General features: G+C 44.4%; 1 protein-coding gene across 1 annotated transcript in view; it reads right to left on the bottom strand.

Annotated features, from left to right (window-relative positions):
* Positions 1–12,610, bottom strand: part of KSR2 (kinase suppressor of ras 2) — a 424,985-nt gene that overhangs the window by 237,347 nt on the left and 175,028 nt on the right. Inside the window, exon 4 of the mRNA XM_003789934.1 lies at positions 7,912–8,425. Within this exon, the coding sequence (XP_003789982.1) occupies positions 7,912–8,425 (514 nt within the window). The remainder of the gene's footprint in view (positions 1–7,911; positions 8,426–12,610) is intronic.

Raw genomic sequence — 12,610 nt, 5'->3', positions numbered from 1 at the left:
CCTGGTGCTACCCTGAATCCTTTTAAGTCAGTCTGACACTGAGTGTCTGAATACTTAGCTGAACCTCAAAGGAAACATGGGACGAGCACAGCAGAGGTCTCCCTATTTTAATGAGGATACTGTTACCCACACACTAATCATCCCACTCTTGCCCTTATAAATACATTCAGAGAGCCTCGTAATAATTAGCACAACGATCTGTAGGTGTGTGCCAAAGAGTTTAAGTGTTATCAGATCATTAGTCTTCTAAAATAGACAAAAAGATCCCTCGTGAAACTTTATTTCCATAATGAATCTGTTGAGCGAAGTCTGTTAGTTGGAGCAAAGACAATGAGATTTAAATGTAAGTTTAATAAACACGTGTTCGGAGGCTCTCAGCCGGCCCCAGGCTCTGGGCTCCCAGCTGAAGGTTTTGACACACTGCCCCAGAACAGTAAAGGTGCAATGTGTTCACACATGCAGTACAGAAGTCTGAAAACACCAAGGGATGTTCTAGATGTGCTTTGGGGAAAACAGAAAAATTTTTTCCAAGAAGAATGGAATATTTGCATTTATACATACCTAATAAAGGCAAATTATATCAGTAAAAGCATATAGTATGGGTCCAATGATGAAGAAAGGGAACTAACTATATTGCATATGGACATCCATGTAAAAACATATGTAACCTGTACATGTGTGCAAGGATTCATATCAAAGTAGGCACAGTGCTTATCACAGTTCTTCACGGCAAGGGGAAGGGAGAATTTTACCTTTCATTGCTTATACTTTATATTGCTTGTATTTTCAAAATAAAGATGTATCTAGAAATTATTTCTGTAATTAAAGTTGTAATCAAAAATTACCTTTAATAAAGATTTGGGGGAAAAAACCATTTCTGATAGAATTCCTTTTTAATACTGAGCATCTCTTGTGCATTTAAAATGTGATTCAGTTTACGGGAAGGCAGATCTACTAAGAAAGAGCAAGACGTTTGTATTATGGGTAGACAAATGGAAAAATCTAAAAACATACAAATCATTACACACGTAATAATTGCTAGGATTTCTTTTTTCCTTAACAACATGGCCGTGGGTCTTTCTTCTTAGGAGGAAGAATGAGCAGAATCCCGGAGATCGGGCCCTGTTAATTTTCCAAGGTTTCTCCACATCCGTAGAAGCACAAAGTCAGGGGGCAAAACAAAGGCTACTAAGAATGTAGGAGAGATTCTCGATTTTGGTTTTCCTAATCTCTACCCCCAGCCCCCAGTGAAATTTTAATAACCCAGATATACTGAGTACCTGTTTGTACACTGTGGCTCATTGAGGGCTTACAAACTGTGGTAAAATCTGAGGTTTTTCTGCCTCCCCCAAGAACCAATTTGCCCCCTAGGGGTGATTTCACCCCTGTTAAGAGTACAAAGCTCTCTATGCGACATGTGCGCAGAAAACGAGAGACCAGTACCCTCTTTCCACTTCCTTCATCATATTTCCAAAGCTGTTTCAACCTCCACAGTAATCAAGGATAACTTTTACTGGGGAAAAAACAACAGAGCCCTTTTCATTGCGTACGAGTGTGTTCTAGTAACGCCAGAAAAGTGAACACTTATCTAAGTGCAAAAGAAAAAAAAGGAAAAGACGAAAATAAACAGTTCTTTGGGGAGGAACAAAGACGAGGGATATGGCTTCGATTAAGCAAATGCCAGAGGTTTAGAGGTGTCCCAACGTGGAGGTGAGAGATGGGCCGTCACTAGTATTTTCTTGTTTTCATGTCTTTATTCTGAAAAGGCCCAGGAGACACTACTGGGGGCGGGAGTGAGACCCCAACACACCATCTGATAAGCACCATCGTGGGTGTCCCAGTGTCCCAGACAGCGCGAAGGTTAACGGGTCTGCAAATCACCTCCCCCGTCGCCCCCAGAGCGTGTGGACTTGGAAAATCACGGGCACCGACCATTTTAAACAACTCAGGTCCTGCTCAGAAAGACCCATGACTGTGAAAACTCCACTTCATCCCATGAAGAGGAAATGAAAGCAGACTGAAGGCTGCCACGTTAGCAGCAGAGACCGCGCCCAGCAGGGATTCGGGGTTGGAGAGAGAAAGCCTGATGAGTGTCTGGCTGCACTCTCAGCACAAAGGGCCGGCTTCTCAAACCTTCTCACCTCCTCCCTGACAAGGTTCATTCTACAATCAAAGCTGTCCAGAGCGGGAAGAGCCTCCAGAAAGGGGCGGGAGGAGTTGACAGGCACACCTTGTTTACTGGACTTCACTTTACCCCACTTTGCAGATAACCACGTTTTTCCCACATTGAAGGTGCGTGGCAGGCACCCCTGAGGCTAGCAAGTCCATAGGCACCATTTCTCCAGTAGCACGTGCTTTCTGGTCTCTGTGTCACGTTTTGGTAATTCTTACAATATTTCCAACTTTTTCCTCATTATTATATCTGTTACTGTAACCTGGGAGCAGTGATTTCTGATGTTACTATTGTAATTGTTTGGAGGTGTCACAAACCACAGCCACGTGAGAAGGTGAACTGAATCCATCAAGGCTGTGTGTGTGTTCTGACCACCCCCCAACTGGCCGGTTTCCATTTCTCTCCCTTTCCTCAGACCTCCCTGGGACACAGCAAATATATTGCAATTAGGCCAAGGAATAGCGATACAATGGCCTCTGAGTGTTCAAGTAAAAGTAAGAGCCACACGTTTCTCACTTTCAATCTAAAGGTAGAAAGATTAAGCTGAGTTGAGAAAAGCGTGTTGAAAGCCGAGACAGGCTGCAAGCTGGGCCTCTTGACCAGTTAGTCAGGCTGTGAATGCAAAGGAAACGTTCTTGAAGGATATCAGCACTGCTACTCTAGGGATCACATGAACAATAAGAAAAGCAAATGGCCTAATTGCTGATATGGAGAAATGTTTAATGATCTATATAGAAGATCAAACCAGCCACAACATTCCCTAAGCCAAGGACTAATCCTATGAAGGCTGAGAGAGGTGAGGAAATTGTGGAAGAAAAGCTGGAAGCCAGCGGAGGTTGGTTCATGAGGTTTAAGAAAAGAAGACACATCTTACAGGGGTACAAGTGAATCTTTCTAAAAGTAGAATGTGAACGTTTCAAAACAATAACTGAGAAAATGACATGAAGGCTGTGTTGACCAGTTTGATGGAAGTATTTCAGATTGCATGTGAAAACCCCACACTGTACCCCAGAAGTGCATTAATGTACATAGTTACCATTCAATAAAAAAAAAAGAAGAAGAAAAAGAAAAGAAGACACTTCCATACCATGGAAAGGGAGGCAGCCAGTGCGACGGAGAAGCTGCAGCAAGTTTTTCAGAAGATCATTAGCTTGATCGGTGATGAAGGTGGCTATACTAAACAAAACATTTTCAGTGTAGACGAAACAGGCTTATATCGGAAGAAGGTGCTATCTGGGATTTTCATAGCTAGAGAGGAGACGTCAGTGCTCAGCTTCAAAGCTAAGAAAGGGCAGGCTGACTCCCTTGTTAGGGATTCACGTGGCTGATGACTTTAAGCTGAAGCCAATGCTCATTTACTATTCCATAAATCCCAGGGCCCTTAAGAATTATTTCATATCTCCTCTGCTTGTGCTCTCTAAATGAAACAAAGCCTGGATGACAGCCTATCTGTTTATACCATGTTTGGTTGAATATTTTAAGCCCACTGTTGAGACCTACTGTGCAGAAAAAATGATTCCTCTCAATATATTACTACTCATTGACAAGGCACCTAGTCACCCAAGAGCGCTCATGCACAAAGAGATTAGTGTTATTTTCACGTCTGCTAATACATCCACTCTTCAGGCTGTGGAACAAGCAGTCATTTTAAATTGCAAGTCTTATTATTTAAAAAATACATTTTATAAGACTTTGGTTGGCATATACTATGATTCATCTGATGGATCTGAGCAAAGTAAACTGAAGAATCTTCCTGAAAGAATTCACCATTCTCAATGCCATCAAGAACCTTCACGATTCATGGGAGGAGGTCCAAATATCAACATTAATAAGAGCGTGGAAGAAGTTCATCCTCACCTTCATGATTAACTTTAAGGGTTCAAGACGTCAGTGGAGGAAGTCGTTGCAGATGTGGCGGAAATGACAAGAGAACTAGAATTACAAGTGGAGCCTGAAGACAGGACTGAATTGCCACAGTCTTCTGATCAAACTTTAATGGATTTGGAGTTGTTTTTTATATAGAAGAGCAAAGAGAGTAGTTCCTTGAGAGGGAATCTGCTCGTGATGAAGATGCTCTGAGCACTGTTGAACTGACAACAAAGGATTTAGAACATTATAGAAAACTTAGCTGATAAAGGAGCAGCGGAGTTGGAGAAGACGGACTCTAATTTTGAAAGAAGTTCTACCGTGTGTAAAATGCTATCAAACAGCATCACGTGCTACAGATGAATCTTTTGTGAAAAGAAGAGTTGCTCAATGGCAGCAAACTTCATCATTATCTGCATTTAAGAAACTGCCACAGTTAGCCCAACCACCCCAACCTGTCACCTGCCATCAATATCAAGGCAAGGTCTTCTACCCACAAAAAGATTATGTCTCACTGAAGGCTCAGATGACTATTAGCACTTTTTAGCATTAAAATATCTTTTCATTAAGGTGTTACTTTGTTTTTTAAGACATAATGCTCCTGTCCATTTATGAGACTATAATATAGTGTAAACATAACTGCTATATAATCTGGAAAACTCCAAAAATCAACTTTGTTGCAATATTTACTTTAATGCAGTGAGTCTGTAACTGAATCCACAATATCTCTGAGGTATGCCTGTACCTACCAAAACAAGCATCTCAAAACAACTCTAATACCTTAACTACATGCAGTGCATTGCAATGTATTCTAGCCTAGCTAGTCTATTTCATTTTTTTAATCCTGGTCACAGCCCATTAAAATGATACCACCATCCACTAATGGGTCATGATCATAGATTTAAAAACACAAATGTATTCCAACCCCTGTGGTCCACAGGTAAGAAAGCTAAGACTCAGAGAAGTTACATCCAAGGTCAAAATGGTACTTCCTGGAAGAACTGGGACTAGCTCAGACCAAGGTGAATGGTGGCTGTTGTTATCAATCTAATAATTGGGATTCAACTCAACTAATGCCTCCGCTATAAATTCTTTCTTAATCTCCCCAGTCAGAATTCATATCTACCCCTGCTTCCCTTCTCCACACTGTCCAGAATACCACTGTCTGTATCTTAGATTTTTTTTTAATACCCCAAGACCAGACACCCTGAAGTGATGAGTTTGCAAACTCAAACAGGGAGGCAAAGCTTAACTCCACCTGAATCCTGATATATATAATTTCCCCAAAGCACTGATGGTAGGTGGGGTGATTTGGAAGATCTTGAAGAAGTGGGTGATTCAGCCCTATCCAGACAGTATAAATCCTCCAGGGGGCCTAAGGAAAGACTCACATTTAAAAACCAAAGGGCAGCCTCTCTCACGTGGCCCTTTCTTGCAGAATCAAAGACGACACGTTCAGAGGTGCTGCTTTCTCATCAAGTTCTGCCTCATTTTGGGATGTGCACAGTGAAGGGGTGAGAAAGGTGCACAGAGTGTTGGGGACACCACAGCAAGTGCACCCCAAACGCCTCTTCCACCTCCCACCTTAGTACCTAGGGCTCCCCACATTCCTGCAACTCTAACCCATAGCCTTGCCCTGCGGTCTCAGCAGGCCCCGCCTCTGTGGCTCTCACAAAACCATGGAGATCAAACCCAACTCCTACCAGAAAAACCATCCATCTTCTACTTAAACCTCAGAGATCTCAAATATGTGTTTTAGGTCTTTAAGTTCAGTTTCAGGTACCAGCCTGAAGTTTACCTTCATAAAACGTAAATCACTTTAGGCTATTCCCAGTGCCTTAGAGAGGAGAATCATTTCTCTATACCATGGCATCCAATGCAGCTTGACAAACTAATAGGTGGGCACCTGTTTTTATAAATAAAGTTTTATTGGAACATAACCACACCCATTTGTTTATCTATTGACTGTGGCAGCTGAATAATATTGCATTGTATGGACACACCACATTGTTACCCACTCATCTGCTGATGGGCACCCGGGCTGTTTCTACCTGTTGGTGATTGTGAATAGGGCTTCAGCCTGCCTCACCCTGAGTCCAGTCTCATCTGCACCACACGCCTTGCTCCCTTTTAGCCCCAGGGGTCTTCTGTCAATTGTCCCCAGCATGTCCTGCTTCCCTCTAACCTCACCTGAGAGGGGTCATCGTTGTGAAATACACACTGGATGTCAAAGGGTTCATACAGAAATAAGAATGCAAAATATATATCTCAGTAATAATATATACAGGTATATATATTTTATTTTATTTTATTTTATTGTAGAGACAGATTCTCACTTTATCGCCCTTGGTAGAGTCCTGTGGCAACACCGCTCACAACAACCTCTAACTCCTGGGCTTAGGCAATTCTCTTGCCTCAGCCTCCCAAGTAGCTGGGGCTATTGATTCTATGTTATTAGGATCATATTTTTGTTTGTTTGTTTGTTTGTTTTGAGACAGAGCCTCAAGCTGCCCCCCTGGGTAGAGTGCTCTGGCATCACAGCTCACAGCAACCTCCAACTCCTGGGCTCAAGAGGCTGGTCTCCTGCCTCAGCCTCCCAAGTAGCTGGGACCACAGGCGCCTGCCACAACGCCCGGCCATTTTTTGGTTGCAGCCATCATTGTTGTATGGCAGGCCCAGGCTGGATTCGAACCCGCCACCCTAGGTATGTGGCTGGCACCCTAGCCACTTGAGCCACAGGCGCCGAGCCTAGGATCATATTTTTGATACAGTGACTTAAATGACATATAAAAATTAGGGTCATTTTATTCTGATAATTGTTTTTAATGTGGCTATTAGAAAATTTAAGGTTGATATACATCATATCCTATTTCTAGGGGCAGTGCTAGGCTGGACTGTTCTATATGGGTCAGCAAACTTTTCCTGTAAAGGGCCAGAGGGTAAATATTTTTGACTTTTGGGCCATATTCAACTCTCCTGTTGTCACAATAAAGTAGCCATAGACAATACTTAAAGGAATGAACACAGGTATGTTCCAATGCATTTTATTTACAAAAACAGGTGGGGTGGGGTGTCAGATCCAGCCCCTAGGGCATAGTTTGCCAAACCACGCTCTAAATCAGAGATTTTCAACACTGGTGTGCCATGAGAGGATCTTAGGTACACTGTGAAAATTTTTAAAGATTGTTAATTAAATTATTTTCAAAAGACGTTCAAAGCATAGTAAGTATATTCTTTACTGTTGTTTGTGTGATCAACATAATTTAAGTGTGTGCAGAAGTTTAACTATAGGTTCAAGTGTGCTGTGAGATGAAAAAAAAAAGGCTGACAAACACTGACTTAGAAGATTAATAGCATTTTCTTTTTTTGAGAGGAGTCTCACTCTGTCACCCTGGGTCAAGTGCCATGTCATCATCATAGCTCACAGCCATCTTAGTCTCTTGGGCTCAAGTGGTCCTCTTGCCTCAGCATCCCAAGTAGCTGGGACTACAGGTGCCCACCACAATGTCCTGCTAGTTTTTTTCTATTTTTAGGCTAGTTTTTTTTATTTTTAGTAGAGATAGTGTTTTGCTTTTGCTCAGGCTGGTCTCAAACTCTTGAGATCAAGCAATCCAACTGCCTCAACCTCCCAGAGTGCTAGGATTACAGGCGTGAACCACTGCACCTGGCCTTAAAGTATTTTTTAAATAGCCAATTCTGGAAAATTCCATTTTATTCATTGTCTCAGGACCCTCGGTGAAGAGCCACCCTTCATTCAACTCAAGTCAGGAACACTATACTTGAGTTCCCTGCTTGCCTGGCCTGGGAACTCCTGGGCACACGAGGCACCCAGCCCCTCTACCCCGCCCCAGGCACCCACCAGCTGCACTCACTTGGGTGTGTGGGCCTCATCCACGCGGTGACCCAGCTGGAACTCATGGGATTTGCTCCGATGCAGCGCCGTGAACCCTGGGATCAAGTGTATCAGCTTTCTGGAGGCGGGTGGCGGGGTCCCAGGAGGCTTCAGCTTGTTCTTCCTCCTCATGGGCGGGGTGCCCGGTGGCGTCACGGTGGTGACGATATTGGGGGTGCGAGGTGGCGTGCGGACGGCATGCCGCTGCCGTGGAGATGGGGGCAGGGAACGGTGGCCCGACTCCAGTGGCGGTGGTGGGCACAAACCAGGGTAGGCATCCACAGTGAGCCTGTCCACGTGAGTGTACACAGGGGCCCCAGGAGTAGGGCTGGTGTGACAGAAGTGCTGGACACACTTGGACTGGACCCTGGGGCTCTGGGAGAGGTGGGTGCGGATCCACGGGGTGGGCTCCGGAGGGCACACGGGAGTGTTCTCCTTCCCCGTCTCCGTGGTGGGCCACTGGATGGTCCAGTCTTGTTTGGAAAGGTTGCCTCCTGAGTTGGAACAAAGCAGACAGACAACACAGAAGTCATAAGAAAGTTCCACCATACGCCTATCACATCATAAAAGTGTTACTTTTGTGTGTTTAATACAGAGTCTCACTCTGTTGCACAGGCTAGAGTGCAGTGACATCACAGCTCACTACAATCTCAAACTCCTGGGCTCAAGGGATCCTCCTGCCTCAGCCTCCCAAGGAGTTTGACTACAGGCATGTGTCATCACTCCTGGTTATTCCTATTTTCAGCAGACATGGGGTCTTCTCCTGCTCAGGATGGTTTTGAAGTCCTGGCCTCAAGCCAGCCTCCCACTGTGGGCTCCCAAAATGCTGGGATTACAGGTGTTGAGCCAATGTACCTGGCAAAGCATTGCATGTTCCACACGTGCACATTACATCACATCCACATGACATCACAAGCACATTTTCGTAAATCTAACTATGCCCAATTGGCCCCTCCAAAAAGAAAACGGAATTCCTTTGTTGACCCGGTTATCCTACCCTCCATTCAGCACCCTTGCCTTCTACCGCCCTATGGCTGCGGACTCACAGCACAAATGCCCAGAAAAGCAAAGAAGTTAATTCTAACCTTTAGAGTTTCATAAAGTCCCAGTTCCAGCAGTTTCAAAGAGATTTAAGGGATTTTCAGGGATAAGTTTTCTCTTACAGGGCAATTTTGATACCTCACCCCCATGTGGGATACACAAATTCCAGGGAAGTCAAGTTCACCCTCGGGCCCTCCCCAACCACTTAGTAGGCCTCTATATACCTTTTCCATGTCCACGCCCCCAAGTGTTTCATTCATCCCACATTCTCTTAATGTTGACTATGTGCCAAGTATAGTAGTTGGAAAAGGTACAACAACAACTGAGACAAGACTCCGGCCCCTACACGTAGCTTCTGCCAAAGTAGAGACTTGATAGACAAGAAAACACACGCACTGAAGGATTTCAGATCATAGTTACTGCTGAGAGGAAACGAAACAGAACAATGTAATAAAATGAATATGTGCACGGGTGAACGCCTACACGGGCTGTGGGGCATACAAACCCCAGAGTGCTGCTCAGCCATGAAAGGGACCAAGTATTGATCCATGCCCAATCCTGAATCTCCAGAGAATTATGCTAAGCAAAAAAGCCAATTCCAAAAGGCTATGCATTGTGTGACTCTATGTAAGTGATAGTTTTGAAATGATAACATTTTAGAAATGGAGGATAGCTTGGTGGTTGTCGGAGACTAGGGATGGGGACAAGTTGGCAGGAGGGCCGGGGAGGTGTCTGTAAAACAGCAATACAAAGGATCCTGGGGGTGTTGGGGCTCTCCAGTATTTCACTGTGGTGGTGAAATGGACACATAAACCTGCACAGTATAAAATGGCCAAGACCTGAATCCAGACCACACAGAGTGCAAGTGCAACTGGGGAAATCGGAATCACAACACTGGATTGTTTCAGTATCGATATTTTGGTTGTGATACTGTACTAGGGTTTTGCAAAACGTTACCACGGGGAAGAAGTGGGCAAAGATCTCTCCATATTATGTCTTACAACTTCATGTCAATCCAAAATTATCTTAATTAAAACAGTCAATCAATAAATTAAAAATAAACTACAAGAGTATGGGAGGCCTCCTTTAGGAGGATGAGCAGGGAAGGCCCCGGGAGGAAGTGGCATCTAAGCTGGTCTCTGAAGGACAAGACGGGAATCACACACCACACGCCAAGGACAGAGCACACCAGGCAGGGGGGATGCCACAAGCAAAGGTCTCCAAGTAGGAAGGATTTCTCTTTGTTTCTTTAAGTCTTCTGACAGTTTTTTAGAAAGAAGAGGAATTTTTTTTTTCAATTCTCCACTATCATGAACACAAATCGAGGGTTTTTTTCTGCATGGTATCAGCTAAGTGGAAAAAAAGAGGAAAGAAACTTAAGAAAGTTGCTTATTGATGGTGCAAACACAAATTCAGTCTCAAGAGACAGACCCTCGGGCAATGATGTGCGGCCTTTCTGCATCCCCCATGGTAAAAATGTAAACGCACAAAGATCAAACAGTACCGAACACACAGGCTTCAAAACCGCTGAAGTTAGGGCGGTCGCTTTGCTAGGCTTCTTTCTCTGGTGCCTTTGTGAAGGTGGTGTGTCCAAGGCAGGAAAACCATGGGCTGACCAGCTCAGACAGAGGCTGAAGGGACAGGTGAGGGGCGGACCCCCAGACCTGTGCGCCAAAGTGCAGTTTGGATTTTACACCAAGTTCAGTGGGAAGCCATTGAGGGCTTTGAGGAAGGGGAGACACCCAATTCCAATGTTCACTTCCCAGGGATCACTCAGGCGGCTGCATGGAAAAGGTGAGCTTAATTAAAGGGTACCGCAGGAATGATGCAAGAGGTGACGCCAGCTCCGACTGGGGTGGTGGCAGTGGAGATGGAGAGAAGCCAGCCAGGTGTCATGGAGGAAGAAGAGCTGGAAGGACCGGAGGCAGGTAACCACGTGGGCACTCCCCACCGCAGGCCAAGGAAGGAGATTTGGGCAGAAAGAAATTCCAACTTGTGGCTGACTAGCAGTAACAATAATAATTGCTATAATGACCGTAACAAGAGCTAATTTATAGAGCATTTGATGGTTTACAAAGTGCTTTCACAAGCGCTGACTCACTGTCCCATTTTTAATTAAAACAACTCATTTTGTTATTACAGAAAAATTAGAAAATTCAGATTAAGGAAAAAGGCAATGCTGTTTTACAGTCTGGCCATCATCCCTATTAATGTTTGGCCATGGAGCCTTCCAGATGGTTTTCTGTGCATATGGCGGAGGCTTTTTCATTTTTGTTGTTTAGAAAATAAAATACCACTGAGACCTTATTTAATGGTTCATTGTCTGCTTTCTTCACTTGCTACGTTGGGACTGTTTAATATCTTAAATTTTGCTACTCTGTCCAAAGTGCTACTTTGAACTCTTATTTTGTAGATAAGGAAACTAAAGCAGAGATGACGAAGTGCCCCAGGTCACAAGGGAGATGGTAACGTGAGGATGGGATTCAAACCCAGGACCTCGGCCACATCAACAACCAGCGCACGCAGATGCCTGAGGTGGAGAGCTGGCTCTTGCATTCACCAAAGACCACAGACCACCACGGATCATTCAAATGGTTACAGATGCTGCAGAAGCAACATTTCACAAGCGTCTCCCTCCCCTCCTCCCAGACCTGCCAGAACATTCTATCAAAGTCATCATCATTAAAATACCCACTCCCAAATGTTTACACACACACATTAACACAGTGATTAAGAGAGGTGACTCTGGAATAAAAAGACGTGGGCTCCAATTCTACCTCACCCCTCACTGGCTGTGTGACCTTGGGCACTCACCTAACCTCTCTGAGTCTCGCTTTACCACCTACCTCAGGGACTACTGTGACCACACAAGTAATGTGCTTACTGCATTCCTGAAGGGTCAACACCCAGCAGACTCTTCATAATGCTATACTCCTATCGCAATTCTCAGACCTATGGTAATGTGTCAGCATCTCTTATTTAAAGAGCCCGTACTGTGTATCACCCTTTATACAGCAAGGAAGCTGACATGTAGCTGATACTGAAGAACTCTGAGAGCTGGGGACAGAACAGACAATCAAGCCAGCGTCAGTCTCTCCATCAGCGCTGGAGTGAAGTATTTGCTTAGTCACCACAATCTCATTGTCAAATTAACTAAAGTGAAATATGTGTAAGAAATTACATCTATTTTCTTAAGCTGCCTTAATCAGACACTCTACTACAAAGCCACAAAGAAACACTTTGGGCATTGTCGCCGTGAGCTGCTGCTCCCGCCACCCACACCGTGAGGGAAGTGGAAAGAATGTGGGATTGAGAATCAAAAGAACCTGATTCTGTTCCACCACCGACCAGCTCTGCGACCTTGGGCAAGCGGCTTACCCCCCCTGAACCTCGGTTTTGAGGTCCGTTAGATAGGAATGGTGACAGCTTGTTGGAGGATTAAATGTGTTCATCCTCAGTCAATTTATTTCACAAATATTTGCAACCTCTCACATGCCAGACACTGTGATGGAGCAATGGATAAAACAGAAATCCCTGTCCTCACGGAGCTCACCTTCTCAGCAGGGAAACGAGGAGAAAAGGGGGTAAACAAAAAATGACATACAAAATCTATCCTATATTATCTGTAACACATCAGT

The sequence above is a fragment of the Otolemur garnettii genome, unplaced genomic scaffold (assembly GCF_000181295.1).
Source record: "Otolemur garnettii isolate 467f Iridium unplaced genomic scaffold, OtoGar3 scaffold00038, whole genome shotgun sequence".
NCBI classification, from domain to species: domain Eukaryota; kingdom Metazoa; phylum Chordata; class Mammalia; order Primates; family Galagidae; genus Otolemur; species Otolemur garnettii.
Note: the sequence above shows the minus strand (reverse complement) of the source record. Positions and strands in the feature narration are given on the sequence as shown.